Here is an 18,971-nt window from a genome sequence, read left to right as displayed (position 1 = left end):
GTGGTGAGACAGTGAAACGGGTTGCCAAGAGAAATTGTGGATGCCCCATCCCTGGAAATGTTCAAGGCCAGGCAGGGTGGGGTCCTGGGCAATCTGGTGTAGTGGGTGGTATCCCTGTCCATGGAAGGGGCTTGGAAGTATACGATCTTTAAGGTCCCTTCCAACTCCAACCTTTCCATGGTTCTATTTGGTGCAGACCATTCCTATAGTTTATCAAGATCATATGCATAGCAGAGAAAATTTAGATGCTGTGATGGCCTTTCTGTTTACATTTGCCAGGGGTTTTTTTGCACTTACAAGAAATCCTGGTTTTCAAGAGAAAGGGGCTAATAGCACTTCCTGATCCTGGCACAGGAACAAATCACATTATCCTTACTCATGAGAATAATCTAATTAAACACAACAGGAGTCCTCATGTGGACACAGTAAAGCAAGCATTATTTTGATGCCACAGTGGCAGACAAATGAAAATTCTCTTCTTCTTTCAAACATGGTTCAGTTCTGATCTATATAATTTCATTATTAAAAAACCCATTTATTTTCTAAGAGACAGTGTAAATATATGCCTGTACAGAACAGCCCCTATTTACTGAAGCAGTTACATGTTTTGTAGCCAAGAGTCTGTCTTCTAAAGCATGTTCTTTCAAGCTTTCACAGTTGAATGATTACATAATCTTTTTACCCCAAAAATGAGGTAGTATTGCTAGAATTTATTTTAGAACTGAAATAAAAATTGAGCTAAAACTTTAAACTTTATTTGTCAGTTTTATCTTCTTCCCCATCTGCTTGTAGCAAACATTAGAACATGGATAAAGGTATTTTTCTTTGTTTTTTTGATATTATATTTGAGACCACCTTCTGGCATTTATGGAGAATGGAATCAGAGAAAACTTGAAGAATATCACAGAAAAAAAATCCTTCCTGTCAACTATTAAAGCTGAGAGCAAATTATGCTCTGGAAGCAAAGGGATTGCTTTCTATCATTTCAGTGGGGAGCAAGTGTTGTAAGAGGTACAGAAAGAGAAAGGATCGGATCCTGTTATCATCCTGCTTTTGTGAAGGATGAAGAAATGCATAGCATCCTTTTACTCCTGCTACACCTAGTCTGGGCCTGTGTCAATGACTGATCTTGCATGCTGACCTAAATATGGCTACAATTATACAAATCTACAATTTGCTAATGCAGAACACCTTGCTGGACTGAGATCCAACTAAACATCTCATGAATGAAATTGTCACTGAGAAATTCACAGTCTTTGGAACGAAAATGTCAATATCAAGATGAGACAAACAATATTTTTAAAGGAAAGATATGAATCATGTTCTATAGCTGTATGTATTCTTTAATTTTCAGTCTGATGAAGTGCTAGAATGGAAGCAAATGAACACCAGAGCTACAATTACTAAAGGGCTGAGATTAATCTTTCAAATTTGTTTTTCTTTCAGAATGCAAGTGCTACAATAATGTTCACATGAGCAGATGAATGGCTTACCTCAATGAAAGTTTGCTTATCAAAAACAAACACTGTTGATTAGAGAAGACAGCTACTTCTTAACAATGCTCCAGCTTATAAAAATAAAGAGAACACAATTTTGAAAAATTTATTTGCAAAACCAAATATGAGTTTACGAACTAAAGGAAGTCTCTCCTATTAAACATAACACTGGGAATTAGCCTTCTTTTAATGTTTTTTTCCCCTAATACTATATATAGTATATTATGCCATTTCACCAGTGAAAATGTTAACCAGTTCAAACAGAATATTATATAATAAAGGATTTGACTAATACAACTTTTAAAGAAACTCATGATTGGAGCTTTATCAGAAATTCAGTGTGGAGGAAAAACACTGATAATTGTATATGGAACAAGCTGTAGTCAGGAGTTACTGCAGCACTTGTACATAGGCAAATGATGGAGTCTTCCATGGAGAATAGCATGAAGTGTAGAATGGAAAATAAAATGTATAAAACCATATTTTGTTATCCTTCTTTTCTTGTGAAAAAAGTTTATGTGGTTATGTGGTTAGTTCATCTGTTTCACCACAAAGATGAAGAAGTCATTGACAAATTTTAAGCAAATTTAACAATGGACCGCAAAGCTTCGAAGTTATTTTGGGATTTTTCAAAGTCAGTAAGTCAATAGAGATCCAATTTAATATACCTACCAGTAGAAAAGCAATTATAACTTAGCCTCCTACCCGTTTGGCAAGGACAGGCAGTAACCACGGGATGAATCAGAACAAGAAAAACGGTCAACCCATCATCCAACATGAAGTTTCACCCAACAATGCTATTTGTAGCAACATGTCTCACCATACAGATGTAGATGTGAGAATAATCAAGACAACTGACTGTCATGGGTTAGCTCCTAAAGGTATTACAATTTTTAGTGATGGTTACAGAGTTCCAGGCTTAGGTTTCAGTTTTGCAAAAGCAGTCATGTATTCCTGAAAGCAATTTAGTGAGTGTGCATTCAGCTTTGCTAGTTCTGCTGTGGGGATGGTGAGAATGGAACCTTTGGCACCTCCATGAATATAAAAAATGAAAGTACACCTTTATTATGAATCAGACAGGACTGCTTGTGGCTGGTGCAAATTGTAAAGGAATTTCTTCCAGGAGAGTGTTGTGCTTTCTTATCTCTCATTAATGACCTTTTGGATTTTCTTCTCATCTTTTGCAGCTTCCTGAAACAATGTTGGTTCTGTGTTTCACAGCTAACCACTGTTTTAGTCATGTCTATATATCTGAAACACATACTGACAAGCACCTATGAACTTTGGCAAAAAGTAAATGTATCTCTAAGACAGAGCAAATGCATCTTAGTACAGAGCTGAAGTATCCTCCTTCCTTTGGTGGAGCTTACAGCAGCTGCAGTAAGTAAGGATGTACTGATCCAGTTTTGCTGATTCATCGTGTTTTTGCAGTTTATTACCTAGAGCTGGCTGTAAGGAGGGCCAGCAATCCAGCCAAAACCCCAAGTTTGGGGCTACAGAAGAGTTATGATAAAAAGTATTCTATGACCAGGGGGCAAGCTTTGTTCTAAAATCAAACTTTGTGATGAGAGTCACTATGAAACCATGACGGTCTTTTTTAATAGTATGGATTAACCCAAACACACATAGAGCAAATGTATACAACTTTATTCAATACATACAACAACTATTAAAATAATCTGAGTATCCTCAAGGCGCCGCGGGTACTTCTGTTTCTCTCATACTGGAGACACCTGACAAAAATGCTCATTGCCATGAGCATCACTGCAACCAAAGGGCTTGGGAAAAGTGATGTTGATTGGACATCACCGCATGGACCACCACCACCACCACCGCTAAGGAAGAACAGTGTCCGGGGGGCGCGGCACGGCCGTGCCCGTGGGGCCGGGGGCAGCCCACCCGAGGAGGCGGCACCTGCCGTCACCGCAGCCCCGGCCGTGCGGCGCCGCCACCCGCCCCGCCCGCAGGGGGCGCCCTCGGGCGGCGGGGCGCGGCCGGGCGGGCGCACGGGGGGCTCCACCCCGTCCCTTCCTTGCGAGATCTCCCCGAGCGGGAGGGCGGCGGCCCGCGGCGCACGGGCGGGAGGCGGCGGCCCCGCGCACCTGCTCACCTGTGCCCCGGCCGGCTGGGGGGGCCCGGCCCGGCCACTCCCCCGACGGGCTCGGCGCAGGCGCCCTGGCGGCTACCGCAGGCAGGGGGCGGCAACATGGCGGCGTGAGCGGCGGCGGGTTCGGCTCCACAACAACAGCGGCAGCGGCATCGCTCGCGCCGCCGTCCGCCCCGCGCGCCGCTCGCCCCCGCCGGGCCGCACCGCGCTCGGCGCCGCCCGCGCCCCCGGCCCCGCGGCGGGGAGGCGGCCCCGGCCGGGCAGCCCTCGGCTAACGGGGCATCGGCGCCCATAATAATCCCTCATTATAGCGGAGCGGGGGAGCGGCTCCTGGGACGGTGCCGGCGCCTCGGGCCGGCTCCCTGCGGCCCCGCCGGGTGCGACTGCGGTGGATGCGCGGCTCGGCCCGGCCGGGCGGGGAGGCGACGGCGGCAGGTGCCGGTAACGGCGGGGGGTAAATGGCGAGCGAGAAGCCGGTGTCGGGGCCGGACCCGCAGCCCGCGGGACTCATCTCCGTCGGGGCCGGCGGTGGAGGCGGCGGAGGCGGCGGCGGCAGCAGCAGCGTCGCGGTGATGGGGGAGCTGAGGGCGTCGGGCTCCGGGTCCGTGGTGCTCCCAGCGGGGATGATTAACCCGTCGGTGCCGATCCGCAATATCCGGATGAAATTCGCCGTCCTCATCGGACTCATCCAGGTTGGGGAGGTCAGCAACCGGGACATCGTGGAGACGGTGCTGAACCTGGTAAGCGGCCGGGCACCCCGCCCCGGTGACGCCCCGGCGGGCACCGGCCCGCGCAGCCCACCTCCTGCCGGGGCTGCCCCCGCGCCCCACCCGACAGGGACCTGCATCCTCCCAGCCCCGTGTCCCTCCTACGCGTACGGCCCTTCTCCGGCCATCCTTCCTTCCCAAACTCCTCGCTAAACCCGCGACCTGCTCATCTCCTCGTCCGTCGCGCGTGTGACAAAAGCCCCCTCAGCGCTCCCTAAACTCCAGGCAGGACCCTACCTAGAACAGACAGGCCACTCTTCCCCTTCCCAGTGCCTCGTCCCGGCCGCCTCCTGCAGAAGTGTAGTGTGTGCAATTTACAGGGTGAAAAATTAGGAGATTAAGTAATTTACAATTTCGTGTTATGGACGTTGCCCTTTAACCTGGTAGCTTCGTCTTGGGAAGAAGAGTGTCATGCATGTAGTATCTGTTTTTAATTGAGAAACGTTTAAGAAACCCAGCTTGAGCTGGTATCTTTTCTTGGCGGCTGAAACATGTGAAGGGTTTAACCCTGTTAGGTCAGAGCTAGTTGAGCATTTTATGTAGAGGGAGGGGGAGGAGGGAGATTTTTGCAAGGATTTAATACGCTTTAATATCTGTAATAAAGAGTTAGTTGTATTGCAGTATTGTATTGGGTTGCCCATGTCTTAATAACCTGCCCTGCTTTCCCAGACACATTCTTGTCTGCAAAGTAAGTGTTGTTGCTACTTTGGTCCAAGGTCTGTGCATTGCAAAATACTATTGTACAGAGGTAAATAGCTGAAACAAGGAGAAGATGCTAAAATGTAGCTCCTTAGTCAGCTGCTCACTTCATGGAGTGAAAGAGTTACTGCAGGACTGTATGACTTAATGTTTTTGCGCTACCTACACCAAAGCCTGAGGAACCTACAGAAGCCAAGCGAGTGCATCTAAAAATGAATCACTTTCAATTATGTGCAATTTGGTGCTGTTCCTGAATGCAAGATTTGCTGCAGCAAAGCTTTTGAAGCAGTTCAGTCAATGAAATACCCTCAAATTTTGCACATAGAATAGGATTAGAAAAATGACTGCTCAAAACTGAATGGCAATTAATTGAAACTGCCTTTGTTTCAAATGAGTTTAATGCTTCTAACCTCCAATCATTTTATACAAAGTCATGTAAATAATATATTTTGTTTCAAACACTTTAAAAAGATGTATTCTTCTGTATCACAGTTATTTGCATTTGACCTAGCACAGACTGAATGGAAAAGCTGCAGCATGCAGGGAAGGATGTTATTTGGTCAGATCATTTTAATATTTATGGCTTATCTGAACACACAGGGTTAAAACTGATAGTTCTGTGAATATGCCAAAACAGTTATCCGGTATATTTCCCGTTCCTTTCTACAAGCTGTTTGACAGCTTGAAATGTGACTTGTAAATTTTATTTTTGTTCTTTGTACAAGTATGGTACAAGTCATCGTAACTTCATTGGTTTATTACCCATTTCTTTAAAGGTAGCACTCAAAATAAGTTAATGACGTGCACTTTTTTTATTAACTGCCTTAGTATAGATCATGAAAGATACAAAGATGTTTAATCATTTTCTGGTTTTCTTTTTTCTTTCATTCTTACTGATATTTAAGCTCATTTTAATTCTGGCTGTTAGTGCACCAGCAACTGGATTAACATTGACTTCTTTGCTGGAGAGGTTAAGTTTATGTTGTGGTGTCTATGTGGAGGACATCCATTGCTCTATATAAGATAGACCTACTAATCAGTTCCACTTGCTGAAAACATTGTTTATCTTTTAGAATAAACACAAGAGTGTTTAACACTTCTCTCAGCAGTGGGAGACATATAAGAATGTGAAACTGCTTGTGAGTCTGCTGCAGCAGCGTTGCATCCTGGATCAGTCATTACTTAACAGATGGACTCTAATATACAACAGTCAGTACTCCCAAAGCAGAGAGATGCTGTATTGTATCTGTAATTGTTTTCTACTCAGAGCAGTAGATGTTTCAAAATTATGTTTTTATATTTTAAACTTAATTTCCTCACGTGTTAAACAAGCAGTGAATATATGGCAGATACAAAGTAAAGCTGATGGCATTTACATAAACTATTAAACATTGTCTCCATTAGTATTAAGTATTATTTTAGTAGCAATGTCAAATAAAGTGCAGTTTCTATTTTAGAAGCATTATTTGGAGGGTAGCTGAGGGCAGAGAGAACTATTTGGTTAGGCAATTTTGTTATTTTGTTTTTCTCCAGTCTTTACTTGTACTATCCTGAATGACTTTTGATTCAAGTGGGATAATGAGTGAACAGTGATCTTGTTTTGCTTCATCAGTTGATATGTTAAGTCTCTGAGAGAAATATAGCCTATACTGTGCCATATTGGGTTGCTATAAGCCATTTGGTAATAGCTTTTTTAGTATAAGGATTCTGCATAGCTGAGACATTTTATTATCAGAGAGAATCAGAAGTTAAAGATGGAGATGCTTTTTAAATTTTCTTATGTGAGATTATTGCTGTCTTTCGTGTAAAGCTTAAATAAGTCTAATTATTCTTCCTGCATCTGCATGGAAGCAGCAGTAAATGTCCAAGACAAAACTTTTTTCTGGTGTGCCCTTGTTACAGAGGTCATCACTCTTCTTTCTTGTTAAGTTGTGCTTTTAGGGTTTCTCTTGAAGAGTTTTTACCTTTAAGTTTTTGTTTTGGTGGCCACACACTCTGATCCCTAATGTTGCATTTTGGACTTAACTCATGTTAGTGCTTTCTGATCCTGATGGCCATAGTGATTTATTGCATGTATGAGGTGAGGAAGTGTATTTTTTACAGTGTTGAAAATCTTTCTGGTCTAATATCTTGTTGGATTTTTAGCTTTGCCAAATTTTGACAATGAACTTTCAGTTCAGGCAGTGTTTTGTTCTTGGGCATGCCTCCATTGTTTGAGATTAGTTGTTTCTCTTAATGCTTTTCTTAGTGTTTTCTCAGAGCTTGCTGTGTTTAAAGTTCTGTTAAACTGGTGAACTTGTTTAATGTAGTATCACTTCGTACCATGTTATTTTTCAGTGTTTAACATTATAGTAAAATATGTAATGGAGAGAGGGTTCAGCCTTTTATATGCCAATGCCTAGGGAGGACTCAGTTATCCTTAGAAAGACCTGCTGGTGTTAGTACTGTGAAGATCACAAGGTCTTACGAATGTATGAGCTGAAGGCTTTTTTAGAATGATTTTTTAGAATATTGTATTCTTTTTACATTTATGGAAATAAGAGGGAATGCCTCATTGTATCACGTGCATTCTTCTGTGATGGTACTTATTTTGGTTTTGGTCCATGGGTTTAATATGAGTTCCCAGCTCAGCATGCTCCCTCTGAGATGTGTGTTCAATGACCCTTGTGTACTGCAAAGCACCAGACTAGAAAGGGCTTTCCTTAAAAACAGTGTAATCCTCTAATTGCTCTAAGGGATTTCTCTTTGGGGATATTTTGACACCAGTTCTATGCTTCTATTGATGAGGAGGTCTTTCCCCTTTGGACAGCTCTATTAGTTTTCTTAAGGTGCTGACAAGGATGTTTTTATTGCATGGTAGATGTGCTTGTTGCTGTTAGACTGATGTTTATGATAAAATTCTACACCGTGTACTCCGGATAATGTGATATTAAAGTGGAAGTGGGTCAATCTGTCTACCTGTATTCTTCTAATTTGTCTACTTTAGTTTTTCTTTAATTAATTAATTTTCTTTAATTTACCTTGACTGGTCTTTCCTACCATTATTTTACTGACCTGCTTTCTCAATTCTCTGCTTTTCCAGTATTTTAGTGGTCTTGGAAATTTTTTCTTCAGTGTATATTTTGAACTGATGCTTGATTGGCTGTCTTTGATCAAACACAACTATTTGAGTTGCATTGTTTCTTAGCTTTTAGGGACCTTTCTCTGTTCCAGTTTGAATTTCCTAGCATTTGTGATTTTGGGTTTTATAGTGCTGATTCTATGGCAGTGCACAATCAGCAAGGTGAACAGGAAGCTGAATGATACTAAAAAGTTGTGACTGGTGCTGAAACATGCTGCTCGTTTTGCCTGTGCGTCTTGAACAGATGATGTGATGCAGATTTGAGCAGATTTCAATCTGATACAGGTGTAGCTGACCAGGGTTCTCCTTGTGCAATCTGGAAAGCTTTTATATATGTTTTGTCAGGCTAGAGAGTGCTTGTAAGAAGTAGGTCAAACACCAGGCTTAGTTCAAAAAGTCTTTTTCTGTTCTTGTTGACTGCAGCCCACGCTTCTGCCTAGCTCTTCTCGTTTTCTTGGCTGTTCCATCCTACTTCAGTGTTAGTCACCCATCACAAGAGGTAAGCCGTTTCTTAGTGCTCTGTCACATTGTGTACTCGTAGGAGTGGCATTTGCAGCTTCAGAGCAAATGGGTTGAATTATGTGAGAGATCCTTCTCTCCCTGTGGGCTTTCTGTAGTAGTGGTCATAAAGAAAAAAGTAAAGGGAGGCCTGTGTAAGAAAGGTGGTTATTGTTTTTTTTTTCCTTTGGTACTTCTTTTTTTCTTCAGAGGTTGGTTGAGGATTTTCTTAAGTTGTAGTTGGCTTTGGTGTTTGAGTTCTTTGAATCAATTTACAGTTTTGGTTGTTTCCAATGGCACAGTTCTACTTTTATGTAGGGAGAAAGAAATACTTTTGTTCATTGGACACTGTCTGAGAAAGTATGGGCCTCCTGAGCTGTAGCTTCTGTCATATGACTTTCGTTTTTCTTGTGGAACCAGCTTTGCAGGCTTGAGAACCTTATTCCATTTTCTTGGTGAAAGCTTTCTCATTTTGAGTATCATTCTCTGCTGATAGATAGTACTAATCAAAGAAGTGAAGTCTGGGGAAATTTTGAAGTTGGGATTTTTGAGGGGATTTTTTTTGCTTTATGTGTGAGTTTTGGTTTAGGTAGTACATAACTGAAGGTGGCAGTCCTAGTCCAAGTTACTGTCTGTTCCACTGGCCTCTTGGTATCCTGCTCATCTCTCCAACTAATCTGTGTTTGGACATTGCTGTACAAGCTACCAGAGCCATATCTAAAAAGAATATCTAATGTGAGAGTTTGTCATAACATTCCATGGGCAGCTATTTTAGAGTACTGTAGCTCTTGTCATTCTTTAATACTTCTGTGGAAAACTTAGTTTTGGTTACAGAAAATCTTGGAATGACTGAATGTTCTTTTAATTATTTTATTAGAACTGATTTTTTGGGGGGCTTTCTTAATCTAATCTTTGATAGTAGGTTTTTATGGCTGAAAAGTTTTTTCAGTCCTTTATGGGTCATAAAGCACTAATGGTATCTCAGCAGGTGGCTTGGAATCTGCTGTGGTCCTTGTATGATGGGTTGATACATTTCTATAGGTGATAACTTTTAAAAATCTGTCATGTTGGCATGTAACTGAGTGTTCCTTAATGCTTAACTCTGAATAGCTATTTTCTTCTTAGCTTTACATCTTTATTTTACTTCTCACTTGTCTTTACAGGACTCAGTTCATGGATTATAAGAGAGATGAATACCTAGAGGCTTTTTTTTTTGTCACACTGAAATAATAGTTGTGAGACTGGTATTGAAAAAACACCTGCAATCCGTGGTCTTTCCTCCTTCTTCCTGAGACCCTACCTGTGTTTTATCCCTTTTCACCAAGCAAAGGGTTAGCACCTTTCTCTATCAAGATGCTATTTTTATGAAATTGTGACCTGATTCCCCATTTAAGCCATGTGTTTTACAAGACTAAGCATTTAGCTGTGTATTCAGTTATACACTAACCTTTCTTTCTGGCCTCCATATTTTCCCCTGTCCCTGCTTTCAGATGAGCACTCAGAGGGGTAGAAGTTGGGGGCATGGCCCATAACACTGGTCTAAGAAGCTGTGGTGCAGTTTTTTCTTTCATGTTAATGCTTTTCAATGTGTTTACTCATACATCTCAAATATATTAAACACTTTATATAGTTCATCTTTAAAAAAAAACCCAACCAAAAACTAACACCCAAAACCTGCATAATCATCTCTGAATTCCTACCAAAGAATTTGTTCCCCTTTTGCATTGTATGGAATTTAGTCAAAGTGGAGTGAAATCTGTGATTGGGTTAGTACCAATACAGAATCTTTACGGATAAATGTTGTGCACAGTATTAACACAATGTTAACTTAAGCTATCTAAGCTATTTTAAATCAACCTCATAGTCTTACCTGTTCATTATTTGGTTCTGCACCTTTTTAATTTAGTATTTTGTCCTGTCTCAGTAAATCTATTTCAGATTAATTTGTGTTGCTCTTCCATTAGTGTACCCTGTTTTATTGTACTTTACACAGAAGAGTATCAGCTGCCTCATTATATATGCAGTGTGCCTGGTGGCTAGAGGATCACTGTAGTAGTGTGTGTTTATGATGATGAAGTTCCATTTATTTTTTAGGGAAATTTAATCATTTGTTACTATTTATTTTTATGGAAACACCCCATTGTGGAGCTTTATTAATTCTTGCATAGACAGAATCTTTAAGCTTTCTTTAAGTCTGAATCAAATTTAGAACTTGCTTTTATAATCAGAGGCAGCAGATCTGTTGAAACATCAGTTTTGAATTTGATGACCTACCTCCCACATATGTCTTGTGAGAGTTTGGCGTAGATGTACTACAATGTACTCCAATGATACAGTATGATGATACATGATCATCAGCATAGAGATAATGAAAAATTTAAAAATATTTTATTTGTGGAGAGTCACATATTGCTTCATTAATGATAGAAACATCCACTTCAACTATAGGATTAATATGGATTTCACCTATTTAAACTATAACTTCATAACTTCCAGTTTAAGAAGATTGTTAATGACATTAATATCTAAGAGAAGGATTATCTGTTATTTCCAGTAGAGAAGCACCTTGACTTCGGACCAACTAGTGATTGTCTGCTAAATAATTTTCACATTTTAGCATTTTTTTGTACTTTTGACGTAGATGGAAAATAATAACCTTTGGTAATTAAGTAAGTCTAAGTAGTTTTGGTGTTAGGGACGTTTACACCAGCAATGTCAATTCATTTATTTTAATGCAACCCTATAATATGACTACCCTGCTTTGCTTTAAAATTGGGTTGCATCACTGAAATTGTTCCAACATGACAATTCAGTGAAAGCTTGTATAAATGTGAGTACTGCTAATGCTGCTCAACAGCTTACAAATGCTTGGCATCTGTCTTTGCAAAATGATGTTTCTTTCACTGCCCTATTGTTTCACAGTTGAAAGCCTTAACTATGCAGAATAAGTATTAAGTTTTGGAATTAGCTGGAAGTGAGATACAGCAAAATACTCATAAGTGAAGTTGTTATTCATATCATGCTTTTTGTTACCTCATGGCTTTTGTAGTACTGGGACAGTGTAGACAGAAGGATGAAAATAATCATTCTTTCAGCAGATTCTTCTAAACCAATGAGGCATTGTAATCAGTTTTATGTGATCTCACTTTTCTTTTTGCTTTATAAGCCTTCATATTCTGTGACAAATACTAAATTACATAAAGTTTTCCAACTTTTATTGAATTTTGATTGCCTGCTTTAAGAGCCACTATAGCAGGTTTGGTTTTTTAATTTTGTTTCATAGAAAGAAAATAGTTTGAATATAAACACAAATATGAATTTGAAAACCTGTGCTTTGACTGAGAAAGGATCCTATACAAACCTGTGGCAACAGACTCCTACTACAGAGTTGTAGAAAACAATAAAATGTGCTTTCATTAAATACAGAATAGTAGCCATGAAATACGCATTCAAGCTAGTAATGAACCAGCTGAAGCCAAGTTGTTTCATATTGCTCATGTCTGACTAGTCAGAGTTTACCCTTAATTTTCAATAATATTTAGTGTAGCTTGCTGCATAGCGAAAAAAAATAAAAAGTAAATTCTTGGTTTAATTGGGAGCAAAAAATCTCCCTATGTCACTGTTAATGTTAAAAAAAAGTAATTAAAAAGAAAGAAAAAATAAAAAAAGATTACTTTGAAATCAGGGTTGCATTTCTGCTTAAAGTCAAATGTATGTTTTTTATACCTGGAAGAAGAGAAAAGCTGTCTGCCCCTTCCAATAGGACACACACATCAGAATTGAGCCACACAGCTATGTCAGCTCCAGTTGCATAGCATTCTCATAATGAGAGCAAACCTCAACTAGTAGTTGTGAAAATGCAGGGAGAATGAGCTTCCTGTGAGTCTGGCGTATGGACTTGGGGATTCAGCATCTTTGCAAAAGGACATTAACTGCATTTGTTTAATTGCAGGAACTGGAATGTTGAGAGGATGGGAAAAGAGTTTGTGCCTATAAAGAGAAGAAAGCCTATTTTATAAGGAAAAAAATAAGCTTCATCACTCTTCAAATCGTATTTTTTATGTCAATAATGAAACTTAATGAGGGGCATCTGAAAGCTGCATCTTTGGCTATGTTAAGTTACAGAATAAGGAAGAAGGTAAAGAACCTTACTAAGTGCTGTGGTTCACTTTCAAGTCTGGTGGCTTTTGCTGTTTTCTTGTGAGTTTGAGAGCTCAAATAAAAGCTCAGCACCCTCTCTTTCCCTTCTGTTGTTCCAGAGAAATAAATTACCTGTTTTTGTAAATGGCAAGGTGTGTGCAGTATTTATGAGTCATATCTGTGACTGATAGCTTCTTGGCTGTTAATATTCATCTACTGAATAGCTGAAACTTAGGGAAACGTTGGTGTAAGGCTGCATTGGATTGAATAAGGTGTTCCAAGCAATATGCTTAGGAGATGGGAGCTATGTCATTCCTATGTTTTCCCTCAAGAGACTTGTGGAGCACTTGGCCCATATTTTAGTCTTTGGGGTTCTGAAAATCTTTGCTGCTGCTTCTGTATCTTCACCTATGGCATACATACCTTCAAAGAACCTGCAGAAGTCTGTCTTTTGTTTGTTTTGTTTACTTTTACATAGCTTATTAAGTTATTTGAAAGACTTCCTCAGTCTATTTCTCATGGAATTATTGTGGTCTCCATTACATCTTTTGATACCTTAGAGAGCACTTTGTGAATGCAGAAGTAAACTTACAAGACCTTGTTAAGAGTTCAGTCTACTATCCAAGGGTCAAGTGAATTGAGTCCATCTGAAAATAAACTTTATCATGCTATCCTGGGCTCATAGACACCACTGAGATGGGTCTGGCATCCTTATGTGTACTCCCTGCCCATCCTACGCCCCCTACAATACACATTTCTAAGATCTCTTCAAACCTTCTCTTCTTAAGGCTAAATAATCCCTCTTCAGGGATATAAGAGATAAGGCTCTCTTCAGCCTTTCTTTGTATGTCAGATGTTCCAATCCCTTAATCATTCACACATTTAGATCTTTATTCTCCTTGTGTAGATAAGAAAAAGTGGGAGGTGGAGTCTGAGAAGCCTTTTAATTATAGCAATCCTCGTCCTCATCTCCCATTATGAGCTGCAGTATCTACCACAAATAATCCAATGTAGCAATGCCTAGCTCAGCAAAGGACAATTTGCACGACATGCAGCCAAGGAAGAAAACAGACCTTGGTGAGCCACAGCAGTGTGCATTTGCTTTTCATCTGTTGTGCCTGCTTGTTAATAGATAGTCTTGGATGAAACACAAACCCAGGTCTGTCTGTTAGTTCTGCAAATCACCGTTATGGTTGTATGTAAGCTTATTTCTTGGATTTCAGAAATATAAAATGTAGCTACATTTAATATTTTGCTGAGAAAGTACAAAGATAATGGCATAATCCTGAGTTAATGAAACTTTGTGGCTCTTTACGTATACTATAAATACCACCTTATTCAACAAATTAGCATGAAATGAAATTCAACTAGAAGAGCTGTTAGCATAGTTTTCAAAACTATAGATGCTTGATGTTAGAAGGAAAAATAGAAATACAAAATTCAGTATAGAACCAAGGCTGTTGAAACTCTACAATGGGTTTGTTGAAAATAATAGATTCATGACTATATATAGTCTAAGATTTATATATTAAATATTCAATAGTACTTCATGTGCATATAACTGTATGCAACTTAAAATCTGTAATATATGAAACAAAGATGATTGTGTAACAAAATTTTTATAGTTCATGTTTCATTTCAAGCATTTATTCAAAGTAACTTATAATGTACAGTAATAAACACATTGTAACTAGAACAATGTGTAGGCTTAGTCACTGAGAGGTAGTCAGTCTTTCATACTTGATACAGTACAGTATTTGACATTTTTAAACATAGTGCTCACTGAATAGGAGCTGATGCAGTCTTTAAAATGGGTAGTTGTTCAGTGAAGTTGATAATTGCAGGTATTTTCTAAAACCCAGAAACAGGTTATTCCCAGTGCTCACAATTGCGATTATTTCCCATATTATTAGTGTAGGTTTTTTTTATGCTTTCATGGCCAGATTGGATGGGGCTTGAACAACCTACTGGATGATTTGCTTTCCCATGGTAGGGGTATTGCAATTAGATGATCCTCAAGGTCTCTTCAAACCCAAACTGTTCTGTAGTTCTGTGATGCTCCTATAACAAGGGAAAATGAACTATAGTAAAATTGTTTGTTTGTTTGCAATTTTTTCCTTAGTAAAATGTGATTGAATTCCATTGTGTTCTCTGTTAATTCTGTTCGTTCTCTATTGAGAACAAATTTGCATCTACCCACTCAGTTGCATGTCCTGTCTTAGTTAAAAAAGTAGTTTTCAAGTCTGTAATCCGTTTTGTCACTTGAAGTTGTAGTTTAAACTTTCCTTTTTTCAGAAACCCACTAATTCAAACTAATACAAATACGTTTATAATGTATTAAGAGCCTTTAGTGTACCTAAGCACCTAATCAAGAAGGATGGGAAAGGGGGAAGCAGAGGTTTCAGCTGAGTGAGGCTGATTTTAAGCTGTTGAACGTGATATTTTTTTCCAGATGAGTCGTAAAAAAAAACAAAACAGAAATGTATCAAACTTAACAAAATTGTTAGTTCTTTAGATGGTACCGTTAAAGGGAAGATTTACATTAAAAAATAAAAACCTAACAACGTGATGGGAAAATCCTGAGTACAACAGGTTATCTTCTTTCAGTGATGCAGTGTCTGTCTGGATTTACAGAGACCTTGAAATGACTTGTTGCACGATGTTTTATTAATTTTTGAGGTTTCAGAGGGAATTATCACCATCTGTTAATATAAGAGTCTAAATTGGCATGTAGATTTCAAAGTGCTTTGTGTTGAAATTTTTTAAGTAAGAAATAGTCTCTTAAAATTAAATGCAGTTAAGAGGTTTCAGAGTGTAGATAGAGAATACCTTTTATAGTCTAGATTTAAGCTGTTGGATCGTTTGTCACAGCTTTGGTTTGTGGTCCTAGCCTGAAGTTAGAATGGCTGCAAGTACTTGTATTGCAGTTTTCCTCATGCAGGATTTAGGACACAACTGTCTTTTCAACTTGCTTTAAGTTAGCAGAGCTATGTTTTATCCAGAAGTTACTCCACTCTGAAAAGAAAGCAGCACATATATTGTATTTTATTCTGTGTGAGATCATTACTACATTGTGTCTTGTACCAGAAATCTGGTATATCCAGAAGTGCAGAAGAAACAGTAAAAGTCTTGAAGTGTCATTACAATCAAAATCCTTTCTGGAGAAATCTTGGAAACAAGAGAAGGTGTTTCCAAGATTTCAAGAGAAATCTTGGAAACACCTTGTTTAAACTATTACTTCAAAATTCCTTTCTCATATGATCCTTGTGGAGTTGTAGTAGATTTTACACTTCCCTTAATAAGAAGCTGGTGAAGCAACCTAAACGTGTTTGAGAATAAGCACTGGCTTGTTTTTGCTTAGGCAGGCCATCTGAAATGTCCATGTATGTTTGTTGCATTAGTTTTTGAAAAGCCACGGATTTAAAAATTTTCTTATGTTGCATTCTGTAGAGCATGAATGGTTGAGGAGACCACGTACTTCGTACTACAAGCAGGATATGGCCTAGCTGCAGCTGTCAGTACAGCCAACGTGAATTTTGATGTAAAATTCCTTTAAGAAATCCTGAAGATTGCCTGAGAGATAGGGAGATTTGTGGTCTAAAAGCAATCCTAACTTAAGAAAAACTCTTTGGCATTTCTATTTATTTAGAAAATGGAAATCCAGCTAAACAGTCTATACTTAGTGTAGCAAAATGAGATCTTTAAAACACCATAATTAAAGGCTACTCGAGCATTATTAAAAATTAATACAGCCAAGAGAGTTATTGAGAAAAGTGGCATTTAGCAGTAATTGTTAATACATTTTGGTACTGCTGTATGGTAAGAAGCTTCCAGCTTCATAGTTTGTGTTCTGTTTCCCTTGTAATATTTTTCATAATTTTCAATGGTCTTTTTCTTCTCATATATTTTTAAGAATAACCATTCTAGGTCAATAGGTTTGTAAAAGCAAAGACCTGCCCGAAGTCTTCTATTGTATAAGTATCAAAATAAGCTGTAGAACAAAAAATACTTTAAGTAATAAAACTGATCATTGGGGAATAAAATTTCATATTAAAAAACTGTATTATGATGCTTCATGGGGATAATGTCTGGGATAATGCTCAGTTTTTGAGGGTGTGGGTTTTGGGGATTGGAATGGATAATCCTGGTCTCAGAGGATGTAGTGGGTTTATGTGTCCAGGCTTTGGTACTGAAGGGGCTACAGGGGTGGTTTCTGTGAGAACCTGCCAGAAGCTTCTGTGTCTGATAGAGCCACTGCCAGCCAGCTTCAGGACAAACCCATCAGCAATGGTGGCAGTGACTGGGCAACAGATTTAAAAAGAAGTTACTTCAGAGGAGTGATTGCAGCTGGAGAGAGGACTGAAAATATGTGAGGAGAACAGCCAAGTACACAGCAAGGTTTGAGCAAAGAGAGGGAGGAGGTGGTCCAGTTGCTGGAGCAGACATTCCCCTGCAGCCTGTGGTGCAGCCTATGGTGTGGCAGCTATTCCTCTGCAGCCCATGGAAGTCTGTGAGGGGTCAGAGATCCACCTGAAGCCTTTGGTGACCGGGAAGCAGAAGGATGCCCAAAGAGGGAGTGGCCCCATGGAGAGTCTGTGGTGGAGCAGGTTTTTTGGCAGAACTTGTGACCTCATGGAGGACCCATTCTGGAGCAGTCTATTCCTGAAGGACTGCACCCTATGGAAGGGACCCACTGGAACACTTTGTGTAAGAACTGTAGCTTGTGGAAGGGACCCATGTTGGAGAAGACCACAGAGAAATGTGTCCCGTGGGAGAGGCACTATGCTGGAGCCTGGGAAGAGAACAAGGAGAAAGAAGTGATGGAGAGAATGTGAAACAGGCAAATGACAGCCCGTATTTCTTGACCCTCTTTGTCATTTGGGTGAGGAGGGAGAGCATTTGGGAATGAAGTTGAGCTTGGGAAAAAGGGAGAGGGATGGAGGAAGTGTTTTAAGGTTTGAATTTATTTATAATTGTCTTACTCTTGATTTTTAATAAATTTGTTTCCTCAAGTCATGTGTGTTTTTCCCATGATATTAATTGCTGAGTGATCTCTCTTCTTGCTCTTATCTTGACCCATGAGCCTTTTGTTGTATTTTTCTCCCCCTGTGCAGCCAAAGAGGGCAGTGATGGAGTGGCTTGGTATAAGCCACCAGGTATAAGGAGACTGTAAACCTGTAGCTTAAATACTTTCATTTGTAGTTGTAAACAGAATTAAGGTTCTACACAGGGATTGATCGTTATAAACTGCTATTAAATTGTCTGTATTTCAACAAACAGCTGCTTTTCAGCTTTTGAAATGTGGACATTCCTAATTGCATTGACATTTGCAGTGGTGAGGTATAATTAAAAAGGTGATTGATACTTTTGAGTGATGAATAAGGCTTATGCCTAGTGGTTGTCCTAGGTGCATAGGTGATACCTCCAATAGAATCTGATTAGTTATGTGAACCACCAGTGGCATGTGGCTCTAGTAAATCCAGTGCTACCTCTGACAACCCCTCTTGTTTGACAGAAATGAATCAGCCTGTTCTCTTATGCAGATTGCTGAATGTCTCTCTTCATACATGTGAAGCTATTAAAAGGCTTATTGGAGGACAGTGATACTAGTAAACAGTTTGTATTAAATTAAATTTTGTCACTAATTCCACATTACACTCTCATGTGATATGGATGGAAATGCTTACATTTACTCTATAGATTTTATTTACACATCTTGGGATTATTTCTTACTATCTAGCACCCCTTGTATGACACACCTGCTGGAAACGCTAGCCCGACTTTTACACAGAAGTCTCAGAATGTGCGTCTTGTAGGATTTGTATCCTGTAGCTTTTAAAGCCCCTAGTTGAACAGAAAAAAAACTGTATAACTTGTTCTCATTATGACAAGTTCATAGTGGGTGACAAGTTTAACCCTGACTTGTAATATTACAATTAAGTGTGTTAAAGAGGAAATTAAATGTTTTCTTTTTCAAGCCTTACCAGGCAGCTACTGTTATTTAAAATTGTCTTGTATAGCAGAAAACTGTCATTTATTTGTTATGGTGGTAGAGTAGTAAGTTACAATTTAAATTAAAGAAATGGATGGGAATTTTTTAAGTTTGTCGGTTCTGGGTATATTCAAAATGCACCCAACTAATT

General features: G+C 39.4%; 1 protein-coding gene across 9 annotated transcripts in view; it reads left to right on the top strand.

Moving 5' to 3' along the window:
- The first annotated feature begins 3,887 nt into the window (after positions 1–3,887).
- NBEA (neurobeachin) overlaps positions 3,888–18,971 on the top strand; it is a 457,700-nt gene continuing 442,616 nt past the window's right edge. For 5 of the 9 annotated variants that reach the window (XM_033515229.1, XM_015628222.3, XM_015628200.3 and 2 more), the window contains exon 1: positions 3,889–4,343. In XM_033515229.1, the coding sequence (XP_033371120.1) occupies positions 4,062–4,343 (282 nt within the window). In that variant the 5' untranslated portion in view covers positions 3,889–4,061. Of the gene's footprint in view, positions 4,344–18,971 lie in introns of all 9 variants that reach the window. The other 4 variants (XM_033515238.1, XM_019006696.2, XM_015628205.3 and 1 more) reach the window with 1 other exon arrangement.

This window comes from Parus major, chromosome 1 (genome assembly GCF_001522545.3).
Source record: "Parus major isolate Abel chromosome 1, Parus_major1.1, whole genome shotgun sequence".
Classification (NCBI taxonomy): Eukaryota; Metazoa; Chordata; class Aves; order Passeriformes; family Paridae; genus Parus; species Parus major.
Note: the sequence above shows the minus strand (reverse complement) of the source record. Positions and strands in the feature narration are given on the sequence as shown.